Source organism: Apteryx mantelli, chromosome 2, assembly GCF_036417845.1.
Source record: "Apteryx mantelli isolate bAptMan1 chromosome 2, bAptMan1.hap1, whole genome shotgun sequence".
NCBI classification, from domain to species: Eukaryota; Metazoa; Chordata; class Aves; order Apterygiformes; family Apterygidae; genus Apteryx; species Apteryx mantelli.
In genome coordinates, this window is record NC_089979.1 from 111,663,540 (window position 1) to 111,687,302 (window position 23,763).

At 38.7% G+C, this 23,763-nt stretch overlaps 1 protein-coding gene across 2 annotated transcripts in view; it reads left to right on the forward strand.

Moving 5' to 3' along the window:
• The window catches only part of GLI3 (GLI family zinc finger 3), a 212,816-nt gene that overhangs the window by 128,751 nt on the left and 60,302 nt on the right, over positions 1-23,763 (forward strand). For both annotated transcript variants that reach the window (XM_013955710.2, XM_013955711.2), the window contains exons 5-6: positions 12,654-12,859; positions 18,196-18,342. In XM_013955710.2, the coding sequence (XP_013811164.1) occupies positions 12,654-12,859; positions 18,196-18,342 (353 nt within the window). The remainder of the gene's footprint in view (positions 1-12,653; positions 12,860-18,195; positions 18,343-23,763) is intronic.

The window sequence follows — 23,763 nt, forward strand, 5'->3', positions numbered from 1 at the left end:
GGTGGTGGGGGGGGGGGTTCGGCAAATAGCCTATTTATTTTATACAGACATAAATTTCTGTACATCTGTATACATTTTTTACTGCAGGTAGTACTTTTAGGTGAGAAATTCTAGCTGGGACTTTCTCTGTTCAGTAATAGTCACTAATTCTTGTGAATATCAATTTTGGGCTGTCTGCTAATATTAGTATAGAGATGAGAAGCAAATCCAGCCATAATTCAGCAGAAGTGATTAATGCTGAACCTTCACATTGCCGTTTCTGTCAGGATTATAGTCCTTTAAAGTTAGAATTTTAGTCAAATGTTCCCTTCACAACCAAATTTAAGTAGCAAGTGCTACTTAAGTATTCAGTATTCAGGTATTCAGTAACTGAATTTGTCTTTTGTTATTGCCAGCTTGCTTTTTTTTTAAACAGTTCAAGATCTTATTTTAGCATATAAAATTAGAATTTAAACAAAAGCTTTCTCTCTTTCCCTTTCTCGTCCCTCAAATCTCTGTTCCATAATATTGTGGATGTGACTTGCAGTAGATGTTTGAAATGAAATGTGAGGGGTTGGTTTTGTTTCATTTTTGAATTTGGAAAAAGAATGTTTCTTGACATCACAAAACAGACATTGAAGAGAGTGTTCATTTCAGGTAACATGAGAGGCTTTTCAGGTACTTTGCTAGGATAAAGAATGCCTTCTTTACTTACTCCTTAGTGGAAGGAGTTAAGGGAAGAAGAGAAGCTCGAATTTGCTGAAACAATAGTAAGCATAACATTCTCAAGTGCTGGGTAGAGAAGGCTTATAAAAATGATCAAAAGAATTAAATGAGGAGAGAGATACTATTAAGTACTGGAGAAGCCTAGTTCTCTAAAAATTTCAATACATTAAATTAGGGGGGGCAATAGCCCATTAGTTGAAAATACTGTTTTTTAAGAAAACAATATTTGTGAAATTCATATATCAGCTGATTTCAAAGTTTCATTTTACTGTCACCCATCATACCTATCACAAGAAAAACTTGGCATGAATATAACATGAGGTTTGTTGAGATTTAGGACCAGAGTCAACCTCCTCTTTCTGGTCAGGTGATCTCCCTGGTGGATACAGTAATCTGGTCCTCACACTGCAGGAGTGGATCCTAATTAGCAAAGCCCAGTTCTTCCTGAGCGGGTATTGGTGCCCATCAGTGGGAGTGGTTGTTTGCCTGCAGGCTGCATGCTGTTCTGATCTGAGAATAGTAAAAAGATAAACCAGAAGTAATTGCAGAAATTATTTTAACTCTCTTCTTAGCTTTGTACCATTTGGATGTTTTTCTTCTTCTCCCACTCATGCATACGTGTATATATATGTGCACTTTCTCTTTTGTGCATAACAACTTCAAGGTTATTTTTTAAATACCTTCAGACATTTTCTGAGTGTTTTTGAACCAGTGCACCATTCACGGGTGTGTTTGCTTGTGTAGAGGTCTTCTCTGATGAGGTGTTTGTCATATGCACCCACTGAAGTTTCAGTGTACTCAGCTATTAGAAAAGCCACTATTTGAGCGTCTTTGTTTTCTTTGTTGAGCTGTTTATTTTGCTTTCTTCCCACACAGTTCCCTGGCCTCACTCTGACAACTGCTTTTCTGCATGAATTACATTCCTCGGGGCCGCAAGTCTCCTAATTCTTCCAGTCGATTTGATTCCTGCCTGTGTGATTAGTCCTCTGCTCCAACACACAGTTGGTCTTTGCCAAGCAAACTGCTTGCTAAGTGCCTTTAACATGAAGTCCTAACTACATTTTTTAACCTCATTAGTGTGTAGGGCACTGCTTCATTCCAGCTTAATAACCTGGCCACTATTGAATCATCACTTGCTCCAAAACAGGCTACAAAAAGGTTACCTAAATTGTCTGGTTTTCTTTTCATATGACTGTGCTTTTGCCAGATAACAGTCAGTGTCTTTAAGCACATGTCCAGTTTTAGCATAAAAATCACTGTTTGAAAGAAAACCCATCAATTCTGTTTGAGGTAGATACGCGATACTGAGAAATTTCGTATTTGTATGTTCAAAAAGATTCCCAGCATCTGTTTTGAAATAGTGATTCTAAGTAAATAAACCTATCAGAAAATGTGATTTGGGGGGAAAAGGGGAATAAAGGGTTTCGGGAGCAGATAAAATTCTTACTTGATTGAGCTTTGTAGGCACAAAGATCCCATCTTACCAGTTTAAATACAGACTTCTGCTGTAACACTGGATTTGCACCAATGCAGCCATGGTCTGCCTTGGTTCAGTTTGTTCTACAGGGTCAAATTTTAGTTGAACATCTAATCACTGAAATTTAGATTTCAGATGCAATTGCCTGTAAATTTGAATGGGAAAGATATTATAGGACTTACTTGTAAATATACTAGAAAAATAAAGGTTTCCTAAGAAGACAGGGTAAAGAAAGCAGGTACTGGGTCACATGCCACTTGTGACGGTGCATTTGTGCAGTTGCATAGCAGAGCCACTCAAAGGGTGAGACTTCATGATTAATGGTGTTTATTCTTGACAGAAGCCTCCTTTATTTATCTGCAATACAGTTTAGTGATTTTATCAGTCACCTGAATGAAAAATATTCAGTCATACCAATATTGCAGTGTAAATTGAGTAGAGTCACTTTTTATTATATCTTTCAGCCTTATCATCTACACAGTAATTTTCTAGCAGGGGTTTGATATAGAAAGGCTGGATTTAGCTGTATTTGACACAAAGCCTCTTCAATTTCCCCTAAAAGTTCAGGCTACTCTTAGAAATGTGTATAAATATATATATAAAACCCTCTTATCCAAGCAATTTCAGGATTTGAAAGAATAAAGATAAAATGCACAAACCTGGCTGTGAGAAATGTTGTTAATATGAAAACATCTAATAGCTCTGAAGCCACTGGTGAAATGCTCTTTAGTGTTTAAGCTTGTGGCTTAGTGCAGTTCTTTTTGCATGGCTACGTAGTCCGACTTTCTTCTAATCAATCATCATCCAAGTCCAATCAGCATACAGGCAGAGCCTATCGTTCATCCTGGGTGTAATTTCAGAGTTGAAGACTATAATGGCCACATACAGCACATTAGTCACTGCGATAACAGCTAGTGGCACTCCTGAGGAAGGGGGAGGATGGGGGAGAAGGGGAATAAAATTCTTTTCATTCTCACAGTGCATTAGTGAAATAGGAGCAAATGTTAAACAAATGTTTATTCAATTAGCTAACTTAACAGCATTAAGTGTGAGAAAGCTGGTGACACTCCTTTGACCTGCTCTTTTGGGGGAGGAGAGGAAGGGGAAAGGGAAGGAAGAAAGGGGTAACAGAATGCAGACAGGATTTATGTATGTCCACATATTCATATGATGGTGCCTCTGTGGTTAAACACTTCAAGAGATGGCAGGCCCTGCCTGTAACCAAGAGAAGGCTAAAATTTGAATAGCAAATGGGACCACCTCTAGAGCATTGAAAGAGGATTGTAGAGCACAGAAGTTTGCTGTAGGATTGCGACTAGTAATTTCATTGTCCAATCTTTTATTAATAACAACAGATAATTAGTATGCTGTAGACCTTTTCGATTTTCCTGCTGCATTTTGTGCAACAACATAGTTTAAAGATGGAATGGTATATGGGAGTCCATGACATTCTCTCCTCTAAAGTGTAGCAACACTTTCCCTGAGCTTATTCAACATTTGCTTCTAGCATGAGTATATTTTATACTTGTGATTAAGAGCTGTGCATCAAATATAACATTGATGCATTATCCTTGATATATTAATGACAACAAGTCAATTGGCTTGGAAGCAGATGAAGAGAGAGGAAGAAAAATTTACCAGCACTGATATTGGGATATGCTATGTAGGTATAGGATCTATCTGCAGTTCACAGAAGTCAGTGTGAACTGAGTGAAGTAAGGCTCTACCAAAAACAACCAATGGAAATCACAACATGTCCTGTTATAGCATTACTTTTTATTGTTTACATTACTGTAATGTCTAACAGCTCTGTGCAGGATCAGAGCTCTGTTGAGTGCTGTGCAAATATAAGGAGCTCTTCCAGGAAGAGCTCACATCAAACTCTTTGGCAAACGAACGCTGGTGAATCTTACTGTGACGATTTTAGGTGTTACCAGCCCCCGTTGTTTTCCTCACCCATTCTCTGAAGATTATCTCTTGTCTCTCAGCAGGGTCAGAATGTGTGCTTTTGCCCTATTTGCAGCCTGATAACTCTGCTCCCGCTCACCCAAATTGGGTGCTCAGAATTTGCACCAAAGTGGTTAGAGGCAGAGACATGCTGCCTATGCTATAGGGGGGCAGTCATTTCTGGGAGGGACATCAGCTAGGTAACTGGGGGCAGTAAAAACTTCACAGCCACTTCAAAATTTGCTAGAGGATGTCTGTTAGAAGCCTAGAAGACAAGTGGCATTTGAAGGGAGTAGTTACAATCAGTCACACTTCTGTATGTTTGCACTCTTTATTCGTACAAGCAAAGAAATTGCCAGGTAAATCCATATAGTCCTTCCTCTAGTTGCCAGTTTCTTTTCAGCGTTGCTGAGAAGGATTTGAAGGAAGAAGAGGCAATGATCTGAAGGGCCTATCAGGCTGGAACATCCCATAAGGAAAAGCCAGCTGGAAAGTGTTTCAGAGATGTGTTGGGAGGTAGATGACAAGCTGTTGGCAGAATGTAAGGAACAAAAAAAGGAGAGGCAGGTTGTTACGGAGAGGTTACCATTATGGGAGGGTGAAAATAAGAAGCCTAATCTTGATTTGGAGAAATATTGAGAGATGATACATCGTTTTCTATGTGTTTTGCAAAACAGAAAAAAAATCCATCAAAACTTTATCTTGATACATTTAAGGAGCACATTACACAAGACTTTGATCAAGACTTGTGTAATCAAGAAATGACTATACTTTGACTCAGTGGCATCTGAAGCAGCAGTTGCCTACTGCAGTCAATACAGAACAGAGGTGTTACTTTGGGATGAAATTCACCAGTGTTACAGCTGACCCGGTGCCCCCAAAATATTAAACAATGGAATGAATATTCACTGTTTATTACAGTGTAACCTCTTCTCAAATGAATCAACAAACTTGTGGTTGGGCTATTTTTATGGAGCAGCAGAGAAAGAATGTAGAAAGTTGGATCTGTTTTCAGGCAGTTCATCAGTTGAAAAATAGGAATAGAGTCACTGATTAAGAATTTGGTGCATTGATTAATGTAACCAATTTTTAACTGTAACTACATGATGTTAACACTTCCCAAAGAAGGAAAGGTGAACCAGAGTAATACTCTTTTGCTGTGGGTCATCAGCAAATCATCTGGTGTAATTTCCAGCAGCATGAACATCCCTTGTACAGTCACTTGTATCTTTTTCTCTTCAACGGTACATTCTAACTTTATGAGGGAGAATCACCTTACTCTAACCCAAAGTGAGCTTGTTTGTATATTTTATGAATTTGCATTCCAGAACTGCACATGTTGTGTAAGGCATCATCCCTGTCTCAACAAGAAAATATTAATAACATAGTATCTCTTAGTTTGACTTTTCCATTGTAGATACCCAGCACTTTCTAAATGCTTTACCACAGTTTTGCAGATGGGGAAACAGCAGAAGAGGAAGTCAACAAACTTGTCCAAGGTTGCACAGCAGATAAGTGATGGAACCCAAAATAGAGCTTGCGTACCTTAAATCCTGATCTACTTCCTTTTATATCTAAATTCCATATTCCCTGACCCATTCTTTTATGTACATATACCCACTGTATGGAAGGTAGCTACAAAATATGATTCTATGACTTTGTCTTGGGTTGAAGCCATTGAATTGCTTTCCTATATTGACTACGGTTCCAGGATGAATTTTGGAGGAAAAGCAAGCAAAATACTGACTAATTGTTAGAGCATGGAAAGGGCTACAGAAAATCAAAGTTCTTTCTCCTATTAGTACTTACATGACTTACCGTGTTTTCCCTCTTCTTCATTTCCCCCATTAGGAAAATATAGATAACAATGCTTACCTTTTTGTAGCGCTTGGAGCTCTTTCCCATGAAAAGTGCTCTGACATTTCCATGTATTCAATTAATTGTAATTCTTAAAGCATTATAAATCATTTGCTTAGTTTTCCTGATTCCAAAAATGCAGTACAGCAGCTTTGAAGCAGTCAGTGATTTTTTTAATGAAAAATTTTAATTAAGGGAATGGACTGCTTATTTTAGCACATGATTTCTTAAAAAGTTTAATTATGGAAAGGTATTCTTATTATAGATTTCTCATATATTTATGGTTTTGATTGTTTACAAATTCAACTAGATGTGCAAAGAGAGAAGGAGCTGACAGCTGTGGGATGCCATTTGAAAAACAGTCAGTGCTGGCCTAATTCTTGTTGTATTGAAATGAGTGGAAGTTTTACAGGTGGCTCTCAGGAGGCTAGAATTAGCTCAGCATTTTGTGCTTATGAAGATCTTATCCATGATCACTTAAAGACTTTATCAATTAAGTCAATGGAAAATTTGCCATTGATTCCAGCTTATATAGGGCTGAGCCCTACAATAGCTGCTAAAGGTTTTGAGAAGCAGGATGATTATTTGGCTTGTTATTTTCTTGTATTGTTCAGGTATATAAAAAGCTGCCTAAGCCTGTTGTATCAAACACCTACAACTGTGTACGTGCTTGTAACTCTGAGGAATAATTTGATCATTTTGGCTAATCACAGCTATTAGAATTGTTATCTCTTGTATTTTCACGATCAGGCCCTACTTTCTTAGAATTGAGTTTTCTTAATAAGAAAACCTTTGTCAGCCAGTTAATGACTGCTTGTGCCGAAGGGTCAATCTGTACACACAACTGTAGTATTAAGCAAACAGTCATTTAACGTGGGAGATATTACAAAAGGAATTCAGCTGTGTGCTTTAGAATAGGACTATCTAAGTAACAAGAAAGTACTTATTGTTATTTCATCCTCCAGGATCTACTAGAAATAAAAGCACCAATGTTTTTGGGGTAGCCATCAGAAGATTACTCCAGAAAAAAAATCGTAGGCAGTTTAGTGAGTTTAACATTTTTCAATTTTCCAGGCGGCACTGAATTGAACAGATACCAGAGGAACAGCATGGATATCGTTGGTATGAGAGTTATGCCATCAATGCTTGCTCCAGCATTGAATAACGTACTGTTAAATGATTAAATATCGAGGTTTGAACTTTGACACTTTCATAATATACCAAGATGGATGAAAAGGCAATAATAAATTAGGTTATGTTACAATTTTTCATCCCACTTCGTTGACAAGCTTTGTTCTGCGAGACAGATTATTGTTCCATCTGTAACCTCAGCTCAGTGTCATATTTACAATGTTATAGTTAAGGATCACTTGCTGTTTTCAATATAAATGTATTTTTCAACAGATTCATTAAAGAGCCATTTAAAAATTTATCACGACAAAACTTGGCATTAAAATTTCCAGTCCTGGAGTTATAGTTTCCTCTAAAATCAGGAAATGCTTAAATCACCATGATTTTCTTTTAAAGATAGGTTGTGCTTAAAAAAGTTTTTTGTCTAAGAACAGCTTATAGCAATTTGGAAGCCATTTATGACAGCTCACTTCTCCAACACCAAACCAACCTCAGAATTTTGATCCAGATTTTCCTGTGACACAGATCTTTGCAGCTGTCCTGAGTGGCTTTAAATTGGCTTTAAATTTAGAGAACACTACTGTTGCAGGAGCTCTCTCTGACAAGGATGGAGGTAGCATTATATCTCTGGGCCCACTGTACTTTTCACAGTTGCAAGAGAGGCAGAAACAGGCCTTATTTGCCCTGACCAACCTCACCTGGGACCTCCACCCACATCCTCTGCCCAGGACACCCACTTAAGCTCAGGCCTAGGCCTTCAGTCCTGGTCTAAGCTATATTGTAGGTGTACCTGTCTCTGGCCCTGCCTCCTAGGTGGGATGGGTCCTAGATGGGTCCTGTGATGGACCTATGCAGTAGATAGCTGCTCCCCTAGATGGACCCATCAGACCTATGTTGTAGGTTGTCTGCAGTTCTGTCTTTGGTGCTGTCTCCTGGATGGACTTTGGACCCATGTTGCAGTGTTTTCTCCAGTCCTGTCTCTGGCCCCATTGCCTTTTGCTCCTGACTGGAGCCCCTGGACCTGGTTCATTACTTTGCCTTGTTTTGGACATTCTTGTCCTTATGAAGAGTTCATCCATTGCAGCAGTAAGCAATAGACCTAAGTGACACACCATTTTCAGCAATAATAAGTGAAATCTTATATATAGCTCATCTGTAGTTCAGCAGTAGCTAAAACAAAGTCTTTGACAGCAGCTTTCCACATTTTGATTTTCCATGATTGAATTTGCAGCTGCTGAACTGATGTGACTACGTAAATTTTGAAGACTGTGTTTAGGCATCTCTGTAACGTTCATCAAGCAAAATGTCATGACTAATAGGCAAAAATGCACTTGCTTGCCCTTACACTGATCTCACTGTCTTGGCATGTGTGTGCCATTCTCCTGCTGAATAGTTGAGACTCTCCAGAGTGTCAGAATCTGGAGGGGGAGAAGTTGGCAGACTGGGGATGAGGTAGGTAGTAGCAAGTCCTGCGTTAGGTATGGAAGTTGTCATTTACAGTATTTTGTCACCTTAATGATGACAAGGAAGGGAGTCTGGACAGAAAGGAGAGCACATGGTGGGCTCTGTGCTTCCATTGTGGAAGAACAATACTGCTGTAGTATTGACTTTGTATGTCTTTAGCAGTTATTTAGAAAACTTCTGTTTCCCAAGGACCAGTCTACAGATTGTTCCCAGAGGAGGGAGAAGGCACCTTCACAGCCCTGTTCTCTGCAGCTTTTCTTTTACATCAGAGGTGTAGATGTAATCAGGGTTACTGAAAAGAATAGTAAAATCAGCTTAAAGTGCCATTATAAAAGTTGCAGTGATAAAACACAGCCTTATGATTGTTTTTACGCCAAACCTGGAAATGTCCAACTTCAAAGAGCTATTGAAAGTATAATAGGCTGTGTATTAAATTTGAGTTGCCAGGATCTCTGGGGGTAGACACAGAGGTCCTGATTCAGAAAAGAACTTGCATCTGCTCACCTCCCTCTTTGAAGTAAACCATAGCACTTTAAGTATGTTGTTGAACAGGAATAGAATTACCACATGTGTGAGATATTAAGCACTTGCAGAAGAACTTCACTGGGTCATGGCCCAAATGCTACAGTGATGACTGCTACAGGGAAACAGAGATTTGATGCTGCCAAGAGATGATTAGGCATAAAGATGTTACCAGTTTATGAAAATCTTTATGAAATCTTCACATTTCTCCTCAAAAGTCTCCAGTAGATGATGAGCTGGACACTTTTCTAAGGAAAACTCCTCTGTACAGGAGATGATGCAGAACAAGTTCCACACTCACATGGCAAAGAAAGGCAAGGCTGAAAATAACTGGTCCCGAGTTTACAAATGAGGCATAAAGTTTCAAGCAGTATCACTGAAAATATACCTGCCTTTTTTTCTGCTGAAGTCTCATTGTGTCCCGTGAAGTAGCCTCAGACCCAACACAGAGCACCATGCGCCGAGGCTAGTGATTTAGTACATGTGAGGTCAAAATTATGGTGGGGATTGCCACCCATTTCTAGTGGTCTGAAGATTGTCACTGAATAAGTGTCTGCAGAGCTGATCCTGGTCTTTATTATTTGTCTGTTATTTATGAAGGACAAAAGTCATTCTTTATTGGTACACAAAGCACACCATGGTTGCAATATAAGATTAGATGCAGTGCTGGAAAGCAACAGTTAATAATAAGTGTGTTTGGCTGTGCCCTTTCTGAAGGTCATTTTTTAGTTCGAAGAAGGGAGTTAAACAAATGCAAATACAAAACAATACATTCTAAAGATGTTCTTAGTGAAGTTTATCATGGAAGGGAAGGAAGGGAAGAATATGTGACATTTATTGGAATAAATCGGGAGTGCTCAGACAGTGGGAGCTGAGAGCAGATGAAGGAAGGAGGGAAAATGGGACTGCTGTGAAAGGAGGGTCCAGAAACACAGAGGAATGAGAGAAGTGCAAGCTGGAAGTGAGTAAGAAGTTAGCAGCATGTTAAATCAGACATTGGAGAGATTAGCAGATGTCAGAGTGCAGAGCTGGGAATTTTATATGGAATCTGATGACTTCTTATTTCTGCCTCAGATAATACTGCTTATATACCTGCTGTTGATTGATGTTACCCAGATTGGCGTTTTTTTCTTTACTGTCCTCAGAAAACTGTGAGGAACTCAGAGGAGTGGAGAGAGAGGACGAAGCAAGACTGAGGAGGAGGAGAAGCAGTTGAGTCCCAGTGTCCTTGAATGGCTCCCATTGGATCTGGAGGGAGAAGCCGACAGCCTGGCTCTTAATCTTGTTCCTGCTGCTGCATTTGGCTGTTGGCCAGTTGGAGAGTGAATCATTGAGAATAATGTAGACTTTCAGCCTTCTTGCAAAATCTGTTGAAGAGTTTTCTGTTCGATATGCACCAGATAATGTCAGGGCTCTTGCCCACATTCTGTTTGGGTTTCTAACTGTTTTTGAGTTGAGATCACATTAGAAAAAATAGTTTGTAAAATGACGTTGTGAGCTTCCAAACTTAGTTTCTTCATTACTGGTGTATTGAATTTTCTCAATCTAACCAATCAAACTACTATGTTCTCCTCACTATGGGAATAGGAAATTTACCCTGTAATGTGATATTCAGCTGTGGTATTTTTGCTTCTTACATCACCACGAGCTTTCAGGATTCTGCATTCCACACTTGGTCTGACAAGGAACCACAGGACTAGTTAATTCCTTATGGCTGTTCAGGTTTTACAGTACCAAGAGGAATAAAACTTTGTTTCAGCTGAAAACAAAGATGCTTCAAAAACATGCAGAGTAAAGGTGCTTTGAGGAAAGCAGATGCCTGTTTTGCACAGTGATGTAAAACCACTTCTGATTTCTGGTTCTAAGTGCATTTTAAACACACTGAATGCTTATTGGTGACTGGCTAGGTTTCTTGTGGATAATTTGCTTGGGTGCCAAAGAAATGATTTTGTTGCCGGCATCTGTTGTTAACACACATTTACAAATGTGTAAACAGTTGTGTAGTTGTGTAACAAACTCTGGAGCTAGGAGGTATTTTCATATGTGTAAGGCTAAACAGGCTTACCTTGCAGAAAGCCTTATGAGAGCAAGAAAGACACTAAAGCCAAATAAGGAAGGGAGGGGAATAGAAGGAGAAAAGCATAACAGGAAAAATCTTTATTCCCCAGATTTTATGAGGCCTCATGGATTTTGTTCCAGGGAAGTTAGTGTCCTGTTAGGAATGCATAACTTTGATCTTTGTCCCACTCATACATTAGTGTTTCCGAGCCAATAGTGGGGCAGAACTGGCTCTTACATCAGATTATGTTCTGTTAGCCTTTTAGGTGACGACAACTATCCCCATTGATCGCGGTATGCGTATGTTAAAAGAAAAAAAAATATTTCTTGTTTTATTATTCTTTGTAAGCCAGCAGCATCAAAGGAACAGGCTGCCCTCACTGCTCTCACAGCTGCTGCCTGTGTCTGTGCTGTATATACGGTAAATTAATTGGAAAAAAAGGGACAAAAAGGCATTTAGTTCAGGTCAACCAGTTGGACTACAGCAAATGCATGACAGGCTTAATCATTATCTTTTGCCAAAGAGCAGGTTGGCAAGGGCAGGCACTCCAACCCCTTCTGATGAAATTTGGACTCTTTCCAGTGCCTTTGGAGCCTGGCTACTGTGTTAGAAGGCTTTCCACACAGGGCCCAGGCGCTGTCATATCGTTTGGGTGTGATGATGGGGGGGTTGCGACAGGTTATTTGTCCTTTATCAGCTGTGAACTCAAGCTTCAGCCTTGGTTCATCACAGCTTCATACATGTAGTCTGAGAAGGCAGCACAGCTCTCCCTTCTTAAGAGTGATGTAGGTCTTGTAGAAGTACTGTGGTCTTGTAGAAGGCATCAGATAGTCTCTGGAGCCACTCTAAAAACAAACATATGGGGCAATCTTTGTTCCTTTGCCACCAAGTTTTTGGCATCTTTCATGGGAAGGGTCATCAACAAAAAAAGCTCCAAAGGATCCAGCTGTCTTAATGGCTTACAAACTTTGAGTTTTCTGAAATTATTTCTGTATAAATGTGCAATCTTACACTTCCAGGAAGGGTAAGTTGGCAAATCAAGGGAGTGGGCACAGTGTAACTCTCAAAGCTTTTTTCCAGTAGACATGTAGTTTTGAAGTTGTGATTCAGCATTTCAGTATGTCCTCCAAAGTGCAGCAATAATTAATATGTGGTGCATGGGGTGCATATTTCACACAATTAAAGTCATTTTCTGCTGAACTCCATGGGGAAAAGGTATTGAGGGGTGTAAAGTTTAAACCAAAAATAAGCTCATGTTAAAACTGGTCAGAGAAATGTTGCTTATAATGGGTACAGAAAAGAACTCATTTCCTATTCATTTTCTCTCCAGGCAGTTGAAGTTAGTGGAAGTTATTACATGTGCAACCCAGTTGTTATTTTTTGAGAAATGAATGTATGTTACCTTTAAACTATTTTTCCTTCTGTGATTGTGATCTCAATCATATAGATAACCTCTCTGTTTTTGTTTTTTTTTCTTTCTCTTTCTTCCAGGCCTTCTGCCTTATCTAGTAGCCCAACATACTCAGATCTTCCGTTCATTAGAATTTCCCCACACAGAAACCCTGCTGCAACATCAGAATCTCCCTTCAGCCCTCCTCACCCCTACATTAACCCGTACATGGACTATATCCGGTCACTGCACAGCAGCCCATCCCTGTCCATGATCTCAGCAGCCCGCGGACTCAGCCCAACAGACGGTGGGTTAAGACAGGCTTCCTGTTTTCTGTCATTGTAGCAACTTAAGTTATATTAATCTTGTCAACATTTTTCCCCCTCGTTCAAAGCAGCTTCAGCAGGTTTGTCAGACATATTCATTATGTCATAAATGTTTCAATACTTCATCAGCTTATCACGGCTCATTTGTACATTTCACAAATGTTGAAACTTAGGGGGAAAAAAAAGCCTTGCCTCATTCAAAATTTAAGCTGGAAGGGTGGCACATGTCTTATAACATCTTTTGTTTGTGAAGCTGCCTCTGGGCGTGATTCTGATCTTCCAGGACATGAGCAGTATCTGCACTGAATCAAACCAGATTCCTTGTGAGAGTAAATCAGTGTCGTACTATGGAGTTCCTCACGTGGGAAAGACTTCTTAATTAAAATAGTATTTTTGAATTACTGAAAGCTTCCACTGACTCATTAAATTTAGTCAATAGTTCTGTTTAAGTTTTGTAGAACTATTCAGTTTACCCCATACAATCATATGCCCAAATGAAATGACACTGATGTAAAAGAAGTGGCTGGTGATCAGGATTAGCCCTTTTAGTTTAAATGACAGGCAGTACTTGAAGTTGATACTTTAGGTCTTGGAATGACCATGACTGTTACTTTCCAGGTTATTTGAGAACAAGCTAACCTCTGCAATAACTCTTGTTGTTGCTCTGGCACATTTCCTATTCATTTCAGTGGGAATTTTGCCTAAGTGAGCAATGAATAGAGTTGCAAATGGGTAGGTTTTTCAATAATGCAGTGGTCTGACATTTCAAAATTGTAGTATTTGTTGAAGAGAGCTAAAACATAACAGATTAGCAAATAAGTATGTAGAGAAGATAATTAAACTATTATTTTAACTACGGGAAAGATCTTCCTAATGTATGCAGAAACTTAAAAAACAGAGGCAAACTGCCTTTAGCTGAATTTGAAAAATGAACAGTACACCCTATCCAAACGGATAACTAATTAATCCTCACTTATAAGAACATATACCTTTACAGTTAATCCATTAGTTATGGGCACATATTCTTATGAGAATAAATTTTAATGAACTATTGTCAGTCAAGGTATATGGCATGCACATAGGGCTTTCCTGTCAGCACTCTGGATGTTGTATGAATCGTAGGTAATTCCATCTTTTTATTTTAGCCAAAATGTTTTTTAAAAAGTGTGAGAAATATCTGGAAGGAACAATTTGGTCAGAAATGCACATTTTGACTCAAGGAATGTTTTGATATGAAATAAACGTGATATAGCTATAGTGTTATATTGGGAAAACTCTTGAAGTGTATATATGGGCTTTTTAAAAAAATTAATATATAGAACACTTCACAAGTGTTCCTTCAATAAACTTCAAATCACATTCCTGCAGAATTTTATCTATGCTTAATATACACTCCAGTTGCACATATAAAGAAGTGAAGGAAGGAAGAAAACCACTTACCACACAGCTGTAGAACATTACTGTGTATAAGTTCTTGGTCAGGTACCCAAGGCTCAATTCATTTGCACAGGTGTAGGCGTATAGGGCCATTTGAGATACTCCTAGGGTATCAGACCTGGCATCCATCTAACACTCCAGGAAGGCATGGGTCTCCTAGCGGTTCTTTGCCATATTTGGCAAGCCAGTGGTAATAACTCAGAAACTCTAGGGTTTCTCAGTGTGGTTTCATCAGTTCCAGATTCAGACACCTAAATTTAGGTATCTACAGTATAGACATCTACCTGTGACCTTTGTATGTTATTTTGCCATTATAGGCAGGAGAGATCTGGTCATTGCAGTCAGTGGAACCTTAGAGAATTATTCGTTTGCCCTAATGTAGACACCCACATTTTACCAACTGAATCTGGAGCTCAGTCATACCTACAGTGGTGTTAAGATTCATCTGCTACTTATTAACTGTTTGGTGTCAATTCAGGCCTGTGAAATATCTTGTCTTGACTCCAGCTGCCACCTCAGAAAAGCAGTTTTGTTTTTTAAGGCCTGTCTCATATCTGCCAGCCTCATGTAAATATCTTGGATACTCGGGGCTCTCAAATGGTGCTAGACACTTATATGTAGACAACACAGTTGAGCGTGCTCTGTCTTAATGAGTAATTGCCCATCCCCAGAGCTTTGGTGGCTGACTGCATACACAGCCTTAGCCTTTCATAAATGCAAGCTAAACTTATTAGCTTTAACTTTTTTCACTGAGTTTTAAACAAATGTGTTACCTCACATTTTCTCTAGGCTCACAGCTCATCTGTGATCAGTTACTGCCCAGGTGTTGTGCAGCAATTCATGAATATACAGTAACTTAATTGTGTGTCCGAGGCCTTGGAGATGTTTCAGTAAAACAACCTGCTTATTGAAAAGCCGTTAAATTTGTTCTCTGGACTCTATAGTTTGTTTTGTATGTCAGTCGGGTATACAATAAAATGACTTTTCTTCAGGTGTAGGTTCCTAGGATCAGGCCACAGTGTCTCACATGTAATGATAGTCTGAACCATGCTTTGGCATTATTAGAATGCAAATAATAAGAAACTGTGATTTAAAGCAGGACATGCATGTAATGTGTTAGTGGCATAATGGACACCCTCGATTAAGTCACATACCATTTGAAATTTGAAGAATTGTAGGTTGTTACTGTTCTTCTGAACGTCCTAATGAGATTTCTCTGGCTACTCTAATTGCTTTAGGCCAGTTAGATAATTAGGTCAGTGTACTATTGGGCTCAATCTGTAGGCTCACAGATCTGGGGGTGGCCAGGAGCCAAAACAATCTGTAACATAACTAAGAAAACTTTCATGTTCACTGAAAGTCTTGACAGCTGTAATTAATGACTGCCACAGCAGCAATAGTGGTGGAGTGTGTTGTATCTTACCACTTCACCTTACCCAACAAAATGAATGGCCTGCAGATGACCAAGGATTCCTCTGAATAACACGGAGCCTCAGAGGTAAGGTTAAGGATTGAACTGTTTTTGGTATGTGTAGAGCAGAGTGCTCACATGAAGCTCATCAGTGCTGGCAAATGCAGAGGCACAGAAGCAAGTTCTCCTCTTGTACAAAGGCAGGAGCAAAGCTGAAGTTACCCCAAAATAAACAGGGGAAGATTCAGGACTGCTGGCCTTCCTCTAAAGTGCTTATTTCAGTGCAGAGGGAACTGATTCTCTTCTTCCTGATGCAGTCCCTAAGATATCCGCTGGTAAATTTAACTATATGAATACTTCTAATAAATACCTTTTTTTTTCTGATGTACTCAGACAGCCCTCCATCCATTCTTGTGGACATGTATATGTTTTTATATGTTTGTATCTCTCTCTGTATATATCTATAAAATATTTTTAGTGATTTAAATATCACAGCTATACCCCGTTTACCCTTCATTTACTCTTCATGCAATACATCATTTAGTAGGCTAATTTTTTATGTTTGAAGAAGGTAATAAGGAATGATCTTTAAAGAACACCAGAGCATTTCTCAGCATATGGAACATTTAATAATGTAGTTACGTGCTCACTGTGTGTTTTCTGCAGCAGTTCCTTTTCAAGTTTTCAGCCAATGTTATTGTTAGTTAACTCAGACACTTATGTCAGAAAGCTCAGGAAGTATTTTAAGTGTGTCTGGAAAGATATGGTGTTGCCTACTACTGTAAAATTTTAAAATCAGTGATTCAGTATGATGAGTTACTCTTTTTTAAATTTGGATTGTATATTTTCTTGGCATTTCACCGAAAGTGACAGTGGCTGAAGTGGATTATATTTAATTTAGAGGTCAATTTGTAATTTGGAAAAAAAACCTCAACAACCTTTAATTTATCTTAGCTCAGTTTTTATGCCATTCCTGTTCCTGTTCAATGCCCTTTTAGTTTTTGAACCTTTCCTGAAGGTTTGTTTTTTAAATAATAGAACATATTGTGCATTGTTATATCTAACATTACAACATCAAAAGCACTTTCTTCCATTTTCTTTGGTAAAAATAAAGACAGTGTGCTTTAGAAACGCTGTTGCTCAGTAAACTTCTCTCCTAACTCTGTTGCTATATTTTTCCCCTTTTAGTATGAATGTTGATTTTTTTGTTTGAGTTTTGGATTTAGGATCTGATTCTCTAATGTAAACATAAATTATCCCTTTAGTAATCCTATGCAAGTAGGAATATTCAGGTAAGTTATTAATACACAGAATTGCATCCTAAAGTTTTGTTTCCATTCAGGATCTGGTTACTGAGATCAAAGAAAAATGTTATTAAATAATATGAAAAAATATAAAAATAATCTGTTGTGGTGTAGCCCCTGAATCTAAGGAACTTGAAGTATTTTAGTCAAACCAAACTGATGTACATCTTCTGGTGAGATGAATGTAAGGAAATTTTAACTGTTTTATAAGTGGAACAAGTAGAAAGCAGAGAGGAAGGCTACTCACCTCAGGTCACGTGGCAAGACTGGGTCAGAATCAAGAGTGGAGCTCAGCTTATTTGATAAGTAGCTTTCACGCAGGCCCATGCAATGACCCCTCTACCTGCTCTAGCATGTGAAGCCTGCTAAAATGAGATGATATTAAATTTTTCCGTTTGTCCAGTGTTGCCCACTAGTTGATGGTATACTTCAAAGCTGTAGTGGAACAGAAAGCTCACACATTATTTTTACAGGGAAAGAAAGGCTAACAAGTATAGACCTCTTGAGTTAATGGGAACACATCCCATGAATATACTTATATATGAATTCTGAGGGTTGGAATGGCCATATTCATTGACTTCAGTCCATCCTCCAAAAAAACCTGCCCCTATGTTGTTCATGTGCAATGGCTGTTTGTCCTGAAGACGTGCTTTGTCCTTATTTAGTCCTAAACTTACACACAAACTGCCACAGTGAGGTGAAGATCTTCTGGTCCTCTGAGCAGAAAATCCAGAAACTTGAATGATTATGAAACTTCAACTATTTTGTTACCTTAGAGACTGACTCCTTTGAGTCAGGGATGAGGTAAATTGGAAGAAAGCTCTAGGAAGGGTTTGCTGCTTGTGGTTAGCTTTTTATGTGACTAAATAAATCATATTAGTTTCCATTGCTGTCAGCCTGTCACTTTTTGAGTCACTTAATAATAAATATAAAAAAATGAGATCATTGAATTAATTAATATTTTATGCTTTGCTGTTTTTTGAATGGTGTCTTTGCAGTATCATTGGTCAAAATATATTGACCAGCAGTGGCATACTGCAGATGTTGCATTACATTAAAAAAATAAACAAGCTGTTTTAATAACCAAAGGAAGCAACGATGTGATTAAACTTTCCTTTTTGTTTATCTTACGTCATTAACAGTGCTTTTTATGTTGTGTTTTTAGCTCCACATGCTGGCGTCAGTCCAGCTGAATATTATCATCAGATGGCTCTGTTGGCAGGCCAGCGCAGCCCGTATGCAGACATCATTCCTTCAGCTGCCACTGCTGGAGCCGGTGCCCTTCATATGGAATATCTTCATGCCATGGATAGTAAGTGATGTTTTCTAGAAAAAAAGACAGTCCTGCAAAGGGAACCACATGGGTCATTCGTGGTCCTGCCTATTGACATCAGTATGGCTCCATGCAGATGAGGAAGTGGGAGTAAGCATAAGTCTCCTCTGGAGGCTGGAGGGCCTAAGCACTGATTGCTAGAAGTGCAAAGATTACATTGAGTCTGAAAGTGAACTTTGAAAGAAAGTAGGGAGAGGACATGACTGTTCCTGAAAATAGGTTATAAATTTTATTTCCAGCAGGGCTTGAGTGCTTTAGAAAATGTCCTTTTCTATTCACAATCAGTAACTCACTTTCATCATTACAAGTATTTCATCATTAGGAGTATTTCTCCTGATGAGCTCTCTGTTAATAAAAGGTTTACATCCTTTGTGTTCCCCTCCCCCCCCCTTTTTAATAGTAGTAGTATGAATAATTGTTCTTCCACAGGCATTTTCAGAGAGTGCTGGATATGTTTACAAATTGTGCATCATAGACTTGGATAGACTTTGAGATTACTTCTGACTAAGGTGAAGCAGGGTGCCAAATTCCCAAGGATCCTGACTCAGATTTCCCTAACACTAAGAGCTTCCCCTACCCACATCACCATCTTTCAGACCCGTAATCTTTGTCTCCCTTTCTCTAGTTAAGGAGGAATAGAGAGCACTCTTTTCCAAACTGCTCACTGCTGCTTCTTTTAATCAGCCAAAAGGGATTATGCAGAGCACTCCCTTCTAGTCAGAAGATGCTAACATGCTCTTTGGGACGCTCTCAGTTTCCTCTAAAAAGGAAAATAAAATGTGGTGGCAAGAAATCAAGCACTGTTGACTCTTGCTTGGTAGTACAGAGCAATGCAACAGCATTAGACCACCTTTTTGCTCCACAGCTTTTTAAAATCCTTGTTAGCATGCAGTTTCTTCTAGGCTGCATCCCACCATTGGCTGTGTGCCATAGCTGCTGATCCCAGGGAGCTGACATAAAGTGTAGGAGGTGGGAGGTTCACCTCCAGAATGTATGGGAGTATAGATAGCTACCCCTGAGGACTGCATGTTTGTGAGTGTGAAATAGCTGACTGACCAACAATCTTTACAAGAATCAGGCCAGATAGTTTTGGAACTGGGCAAACAAACTGTTTTCATTCTGTTTCCTTGGTTCTAAAGGATATTTTAACTCAGTTTCTGTCACCAGTCACATATTGCACTGGTAGTGTGTAGAGTGATTTTATAATAAGGCAAAATACCTTGAACCCCCTTGAAAGAACATAATGAATCCGAACAGGTAGTATGGACTTAAAACAGAAATTACTGTGCAGGCTTCAGTGCTTGTAAGCTTAAGAATGTGATACTTATTCATGTGGATTTTGAGAGGAATAGGGAGACAGGAGGTACACTGATGTTAATGCAATTGGTGCATATTAATAATATCTTACAGAATGGAAACTCTGTTGTGGTTTGTTCAGTTAATGTAAATCTAATGCTGTGTTCCAGCTGCAAGGACAAATCCTCAGCTTGTGTGAGTGGTCATGACTCCATTGAAGTAATGGGATACGCTATACTTGGGAAGTTTTTGGTTCCTATTGAGAGAGAATATCAGAATGCTTATAGGTAGCAGTTCCAAACCACATATTTAGATGCAGACTTGGTTGAATGGGCCTGTTCAACCTATGGGAAGACAGATATCCAGATGTATTCTAGAAAACCCGAGAAAAACAGAAGACCTTGCAGTACTCATACAAACAACATTTGCATAAAGGACCTTCATGTGTGAGTAAAGAACTGTGTATACTGCAGTCCATACAGAATTACAGCTTTTGCATCCCAAACACATTATCACTTCTTATTTAAAGGGAAGTGTATTGACCTTTGCGCATAACTTCAGCCCATTTACAAAATGTACCTAAACACTATCTCTAATAAGGATATTTGCTTTCAGCAGCTTTAGCTGCCAGATTTTTGAAAGGCAGTCTTTAATTTGTTTTGTGTTTGTTTTTTAAAATTAAGATCACACATTTGAGATTCATTATAGCAGCAACTTTTCAATTAGAGATTATTTCAGAATTAAAGAGAAAAAACGTGTAGCAGTATTATGCAAATGGGTTATTTTTAAACAGTAAATAGAGAATTAAAATAAGAGTGAATCCTGGTAAGGTCACTCAGCTCACCTTCTGTATTTGATGAGAATGTGTTTAGTCAGGCAATAGCTGCTTTTATCTAAATAGAGTACGAAGTTACCCTTTTACTTTGTAAAAACTAATTAAAACTATTTTAACTTGCATGGGTATACAGTAAATTAATTGTCATTAAGTAGGAATCTGAATGTCCTATCATTCATCATGCTAAAGAAAACCCCTTTCTTCTTTGTCAGAATTTTAGATTAGAGAAGAGAACAAAACAATTAGCAGGAAGCCAATATTAAGATTTTTTTTTAAACAATAAGAATGTCCATGCTTGCATTTAATAGTTACGTACAGTGATCAATGCAAAGCAATGTCATTTGTTTGGATCTCTCTTCTTAAGGGTTTGTATAGTGATCTTAAAAGTACTCTTTCACCTTTGCCCAGTCTCGTCAAAGGAAACAGAAGAGAGATTGGTAGTTTCCCTCATTATCTGCTATCAGATTCTGAGCAGGTTGACTCAACTCACTCAAAGGCTGCAGCTCATTTATTCCACACAACAACCAAATAGATACAAGCAAGACATTGTTCCTCTTTTGTGAAGCAAGTCTGTCTCCTAATTGTGTGTTTATACAGCATCTAGCACAGTACTTTGGCACCTGTAGTACAAATAATAATTCCAACAAAGCATGCACAAGGTACAAAAGTGTTTGTTATATACAGTCTGTGGCCTTTGTTTTGCTCTGCGGTATTGGAAAACTGTGATTTCAAAGTGGGGATTAGAAGGGTGGAAGGAGAGTTAATCAGGATGTTAATTCCTGCCTCACAAGGAAGAAACTTCTTGAAGCTCTGAACTTCGCTCTCTGTGAACTTTCTGATACATCATGAAAGATTAAGGCCAAGATTGTGCATTCTTGATTGTCTTGCTTACTCATCCTTTCCTGTATGGCATGAATAGTGGACCAGAATTTTCTTTGCTTCTATTTCTGTGTTTTTGGTGGCCAAAATCCCTGACCAAGTCTTCTCATCTTCTTGCTTGATCTTGAAGAATCAAATATGCTACTTTTATGTATAGCATCAAAATAACTAGGAGAAAAAATGGGGAAAGTATTGACAGTACCAGAGCAGCAACAAATGAGATTCATTGTTATGACTGGAAAGATAACTGTATGCCAAAACTGTCTTTTCAGCACACTTCTAAAAATCATAGCCTTTAGGTTTGAATTCTGCATTTTTCACTCAGGGAATATGTTTTACTCTGTTTTTAAACAGTATGTAGTACAAGGCAGACATGATCCTTGAGGTTTCGAGACTCTGTTTCACCCTAAGGGTATTAATAGCCTCAGTCTGATTAACTTTTGCCTATGCTCACTCTGAATGGGAATTTCTTTCCTTTTTCAAAAGCCATTCAGCACTGCCCTAGCCCTTTTGCCTTTGGAGATACTGGTAGCAACTCTATTGACACAAAGCTTCTGGCCAGCCTGAAGAGTTGAGCCAATATAAGAAGCTTTGAAAGATCTTGCTCTGTAAGGCTTACTGCGCTCGTCTTGTTGAATTCTGATTTTCAAGTACAACTGAAGAATGTGTGTGGAATAGTGGAGCTGTTCCTTTTCCTTTCATATTGATGAGAGACATACCATTCTGGAAATTAAGATAATTAAGGACAAACTTTCAGGGAGTGAAAACAAAGTTCTCCACACATCCATAAGCTGAAACCAGAAGGTTTCAGAAAGCTTTAATTTAAAAAAAAAATCAAACTTATCATGTTCACAACCTTCAACAAAAACTAATGCCTTAGACAGGTTTGAAGAAGTTTGATTTAAAGGAATGGAATAAATGATATATGTCTGAAAATTGCCCTATAAATGATTAAGCAATGCTAAAAACTTCAACTCAGAAATCAAATTCATGAGCAAATTTGCTATATGGCATATTCCATTTTTGAAATTTATGATGGAGATAGATATCTGTTATTTTAGAATTGAGCCTCACCCCAGGAATAAGATCTTTGCTTCTGACGCTTGCTGGAATTTTTGCCTGAACACTCAGGTCTTTACTGTCTACTCTTGACATTTTTTACTATAATAACTGCTCCAAAAAGATGACTTTCCTAAACAAATTTTCAATGCCAGCTTCCATTTGCATGCTTTGCCAAAGCTGATATTTTTTTCAGCACTTGCACAAAGGTAAATGAATTTTTCTAGTGAATCACTGGTTCTGCATTTTTTGGTTTTCAAGCATTTTATAAAGAGTGTGGAATGCAGTGCTTTGATGGGAGAATACTATGAGCAGATAAACATGTCAGATTGCTAAATAAATATTGAAGTGTTTGTATTTAAAATAAATGCCTTAAGTTTATTTTAGCAATCAGCGACACTTACAAATTGTGATCTATTTCTTTTTATAGTAATAGACTAAGAAGGGTGTTATGCTAAATGAATAGTTTAGAAAACATTCTGCAGCATAATGAATGGTCATCTCATGTTTAAGACTTTTTAAGAATGTAAAACCTAATTAAACCATGAAGATCTGAAAAAACAGTAATTACATTTAATTGTATTTTCAATTTTGAAAGTCACGGCCTCCCTTGAAGCGAATCCCCCTCTTCCTTTGTCAAATTCTGTAGAGCTCTAGCTTGGTCTTAGCTGTCAGCTCCCACTGTGAACCAGAAATGTTCCATTTACACAGGGAACTGTTAGCCCTTGGGAAATTGGCCCCGTCCCAGGTAGATGGAGGGGACTGACTAATTCCCAGACCTAGGTGGAGCCAGAAGTGTGTGCTGCCTCAAGGAGAAGAGAGAGCCTGGGACTACTGAATGGTGTGGCGAAAGCCTAGGTTCTCTGCAGTAAATTCACTCTGCTCTTCCTTTTGCAGCTGGAAAGAATCTCTCTCTTCATTTCTGGCCACAAATCTCATGTGTCTCCAGCAGAGTAGGTGACAGGGATGCCCTGGCACAGGGCCTGGAGTGGCTCTGTGCTGAAGAGCGGGCTGACTGCTGACAGCAGTTGGGAGGAAAGGGGAGGTTTAATGAGCATTTGGCGGAGAGAGGCCTCTTACAAGAGCCATAGCGTGACTTAGGCAAGGGATAGAGAAGACAGGCTCAGTTCAGAAAGGGGAGGGAGAAGGAGGGAAGTTGTTGCCATTTCTAGGAATCTGCAGGGCACCACAGTGAGTATAAATTGCGCTCTGTGTGATTTGTTGAAGGTGACTGTGCTTCTCTTCAAGATCCTAAGAGCTTCGTACAGTTGTCAGTAATGCTTGCTCAGTCCTCTCTGGGAAACAGGCTGAAGAACTGACAAGTCCAGTTA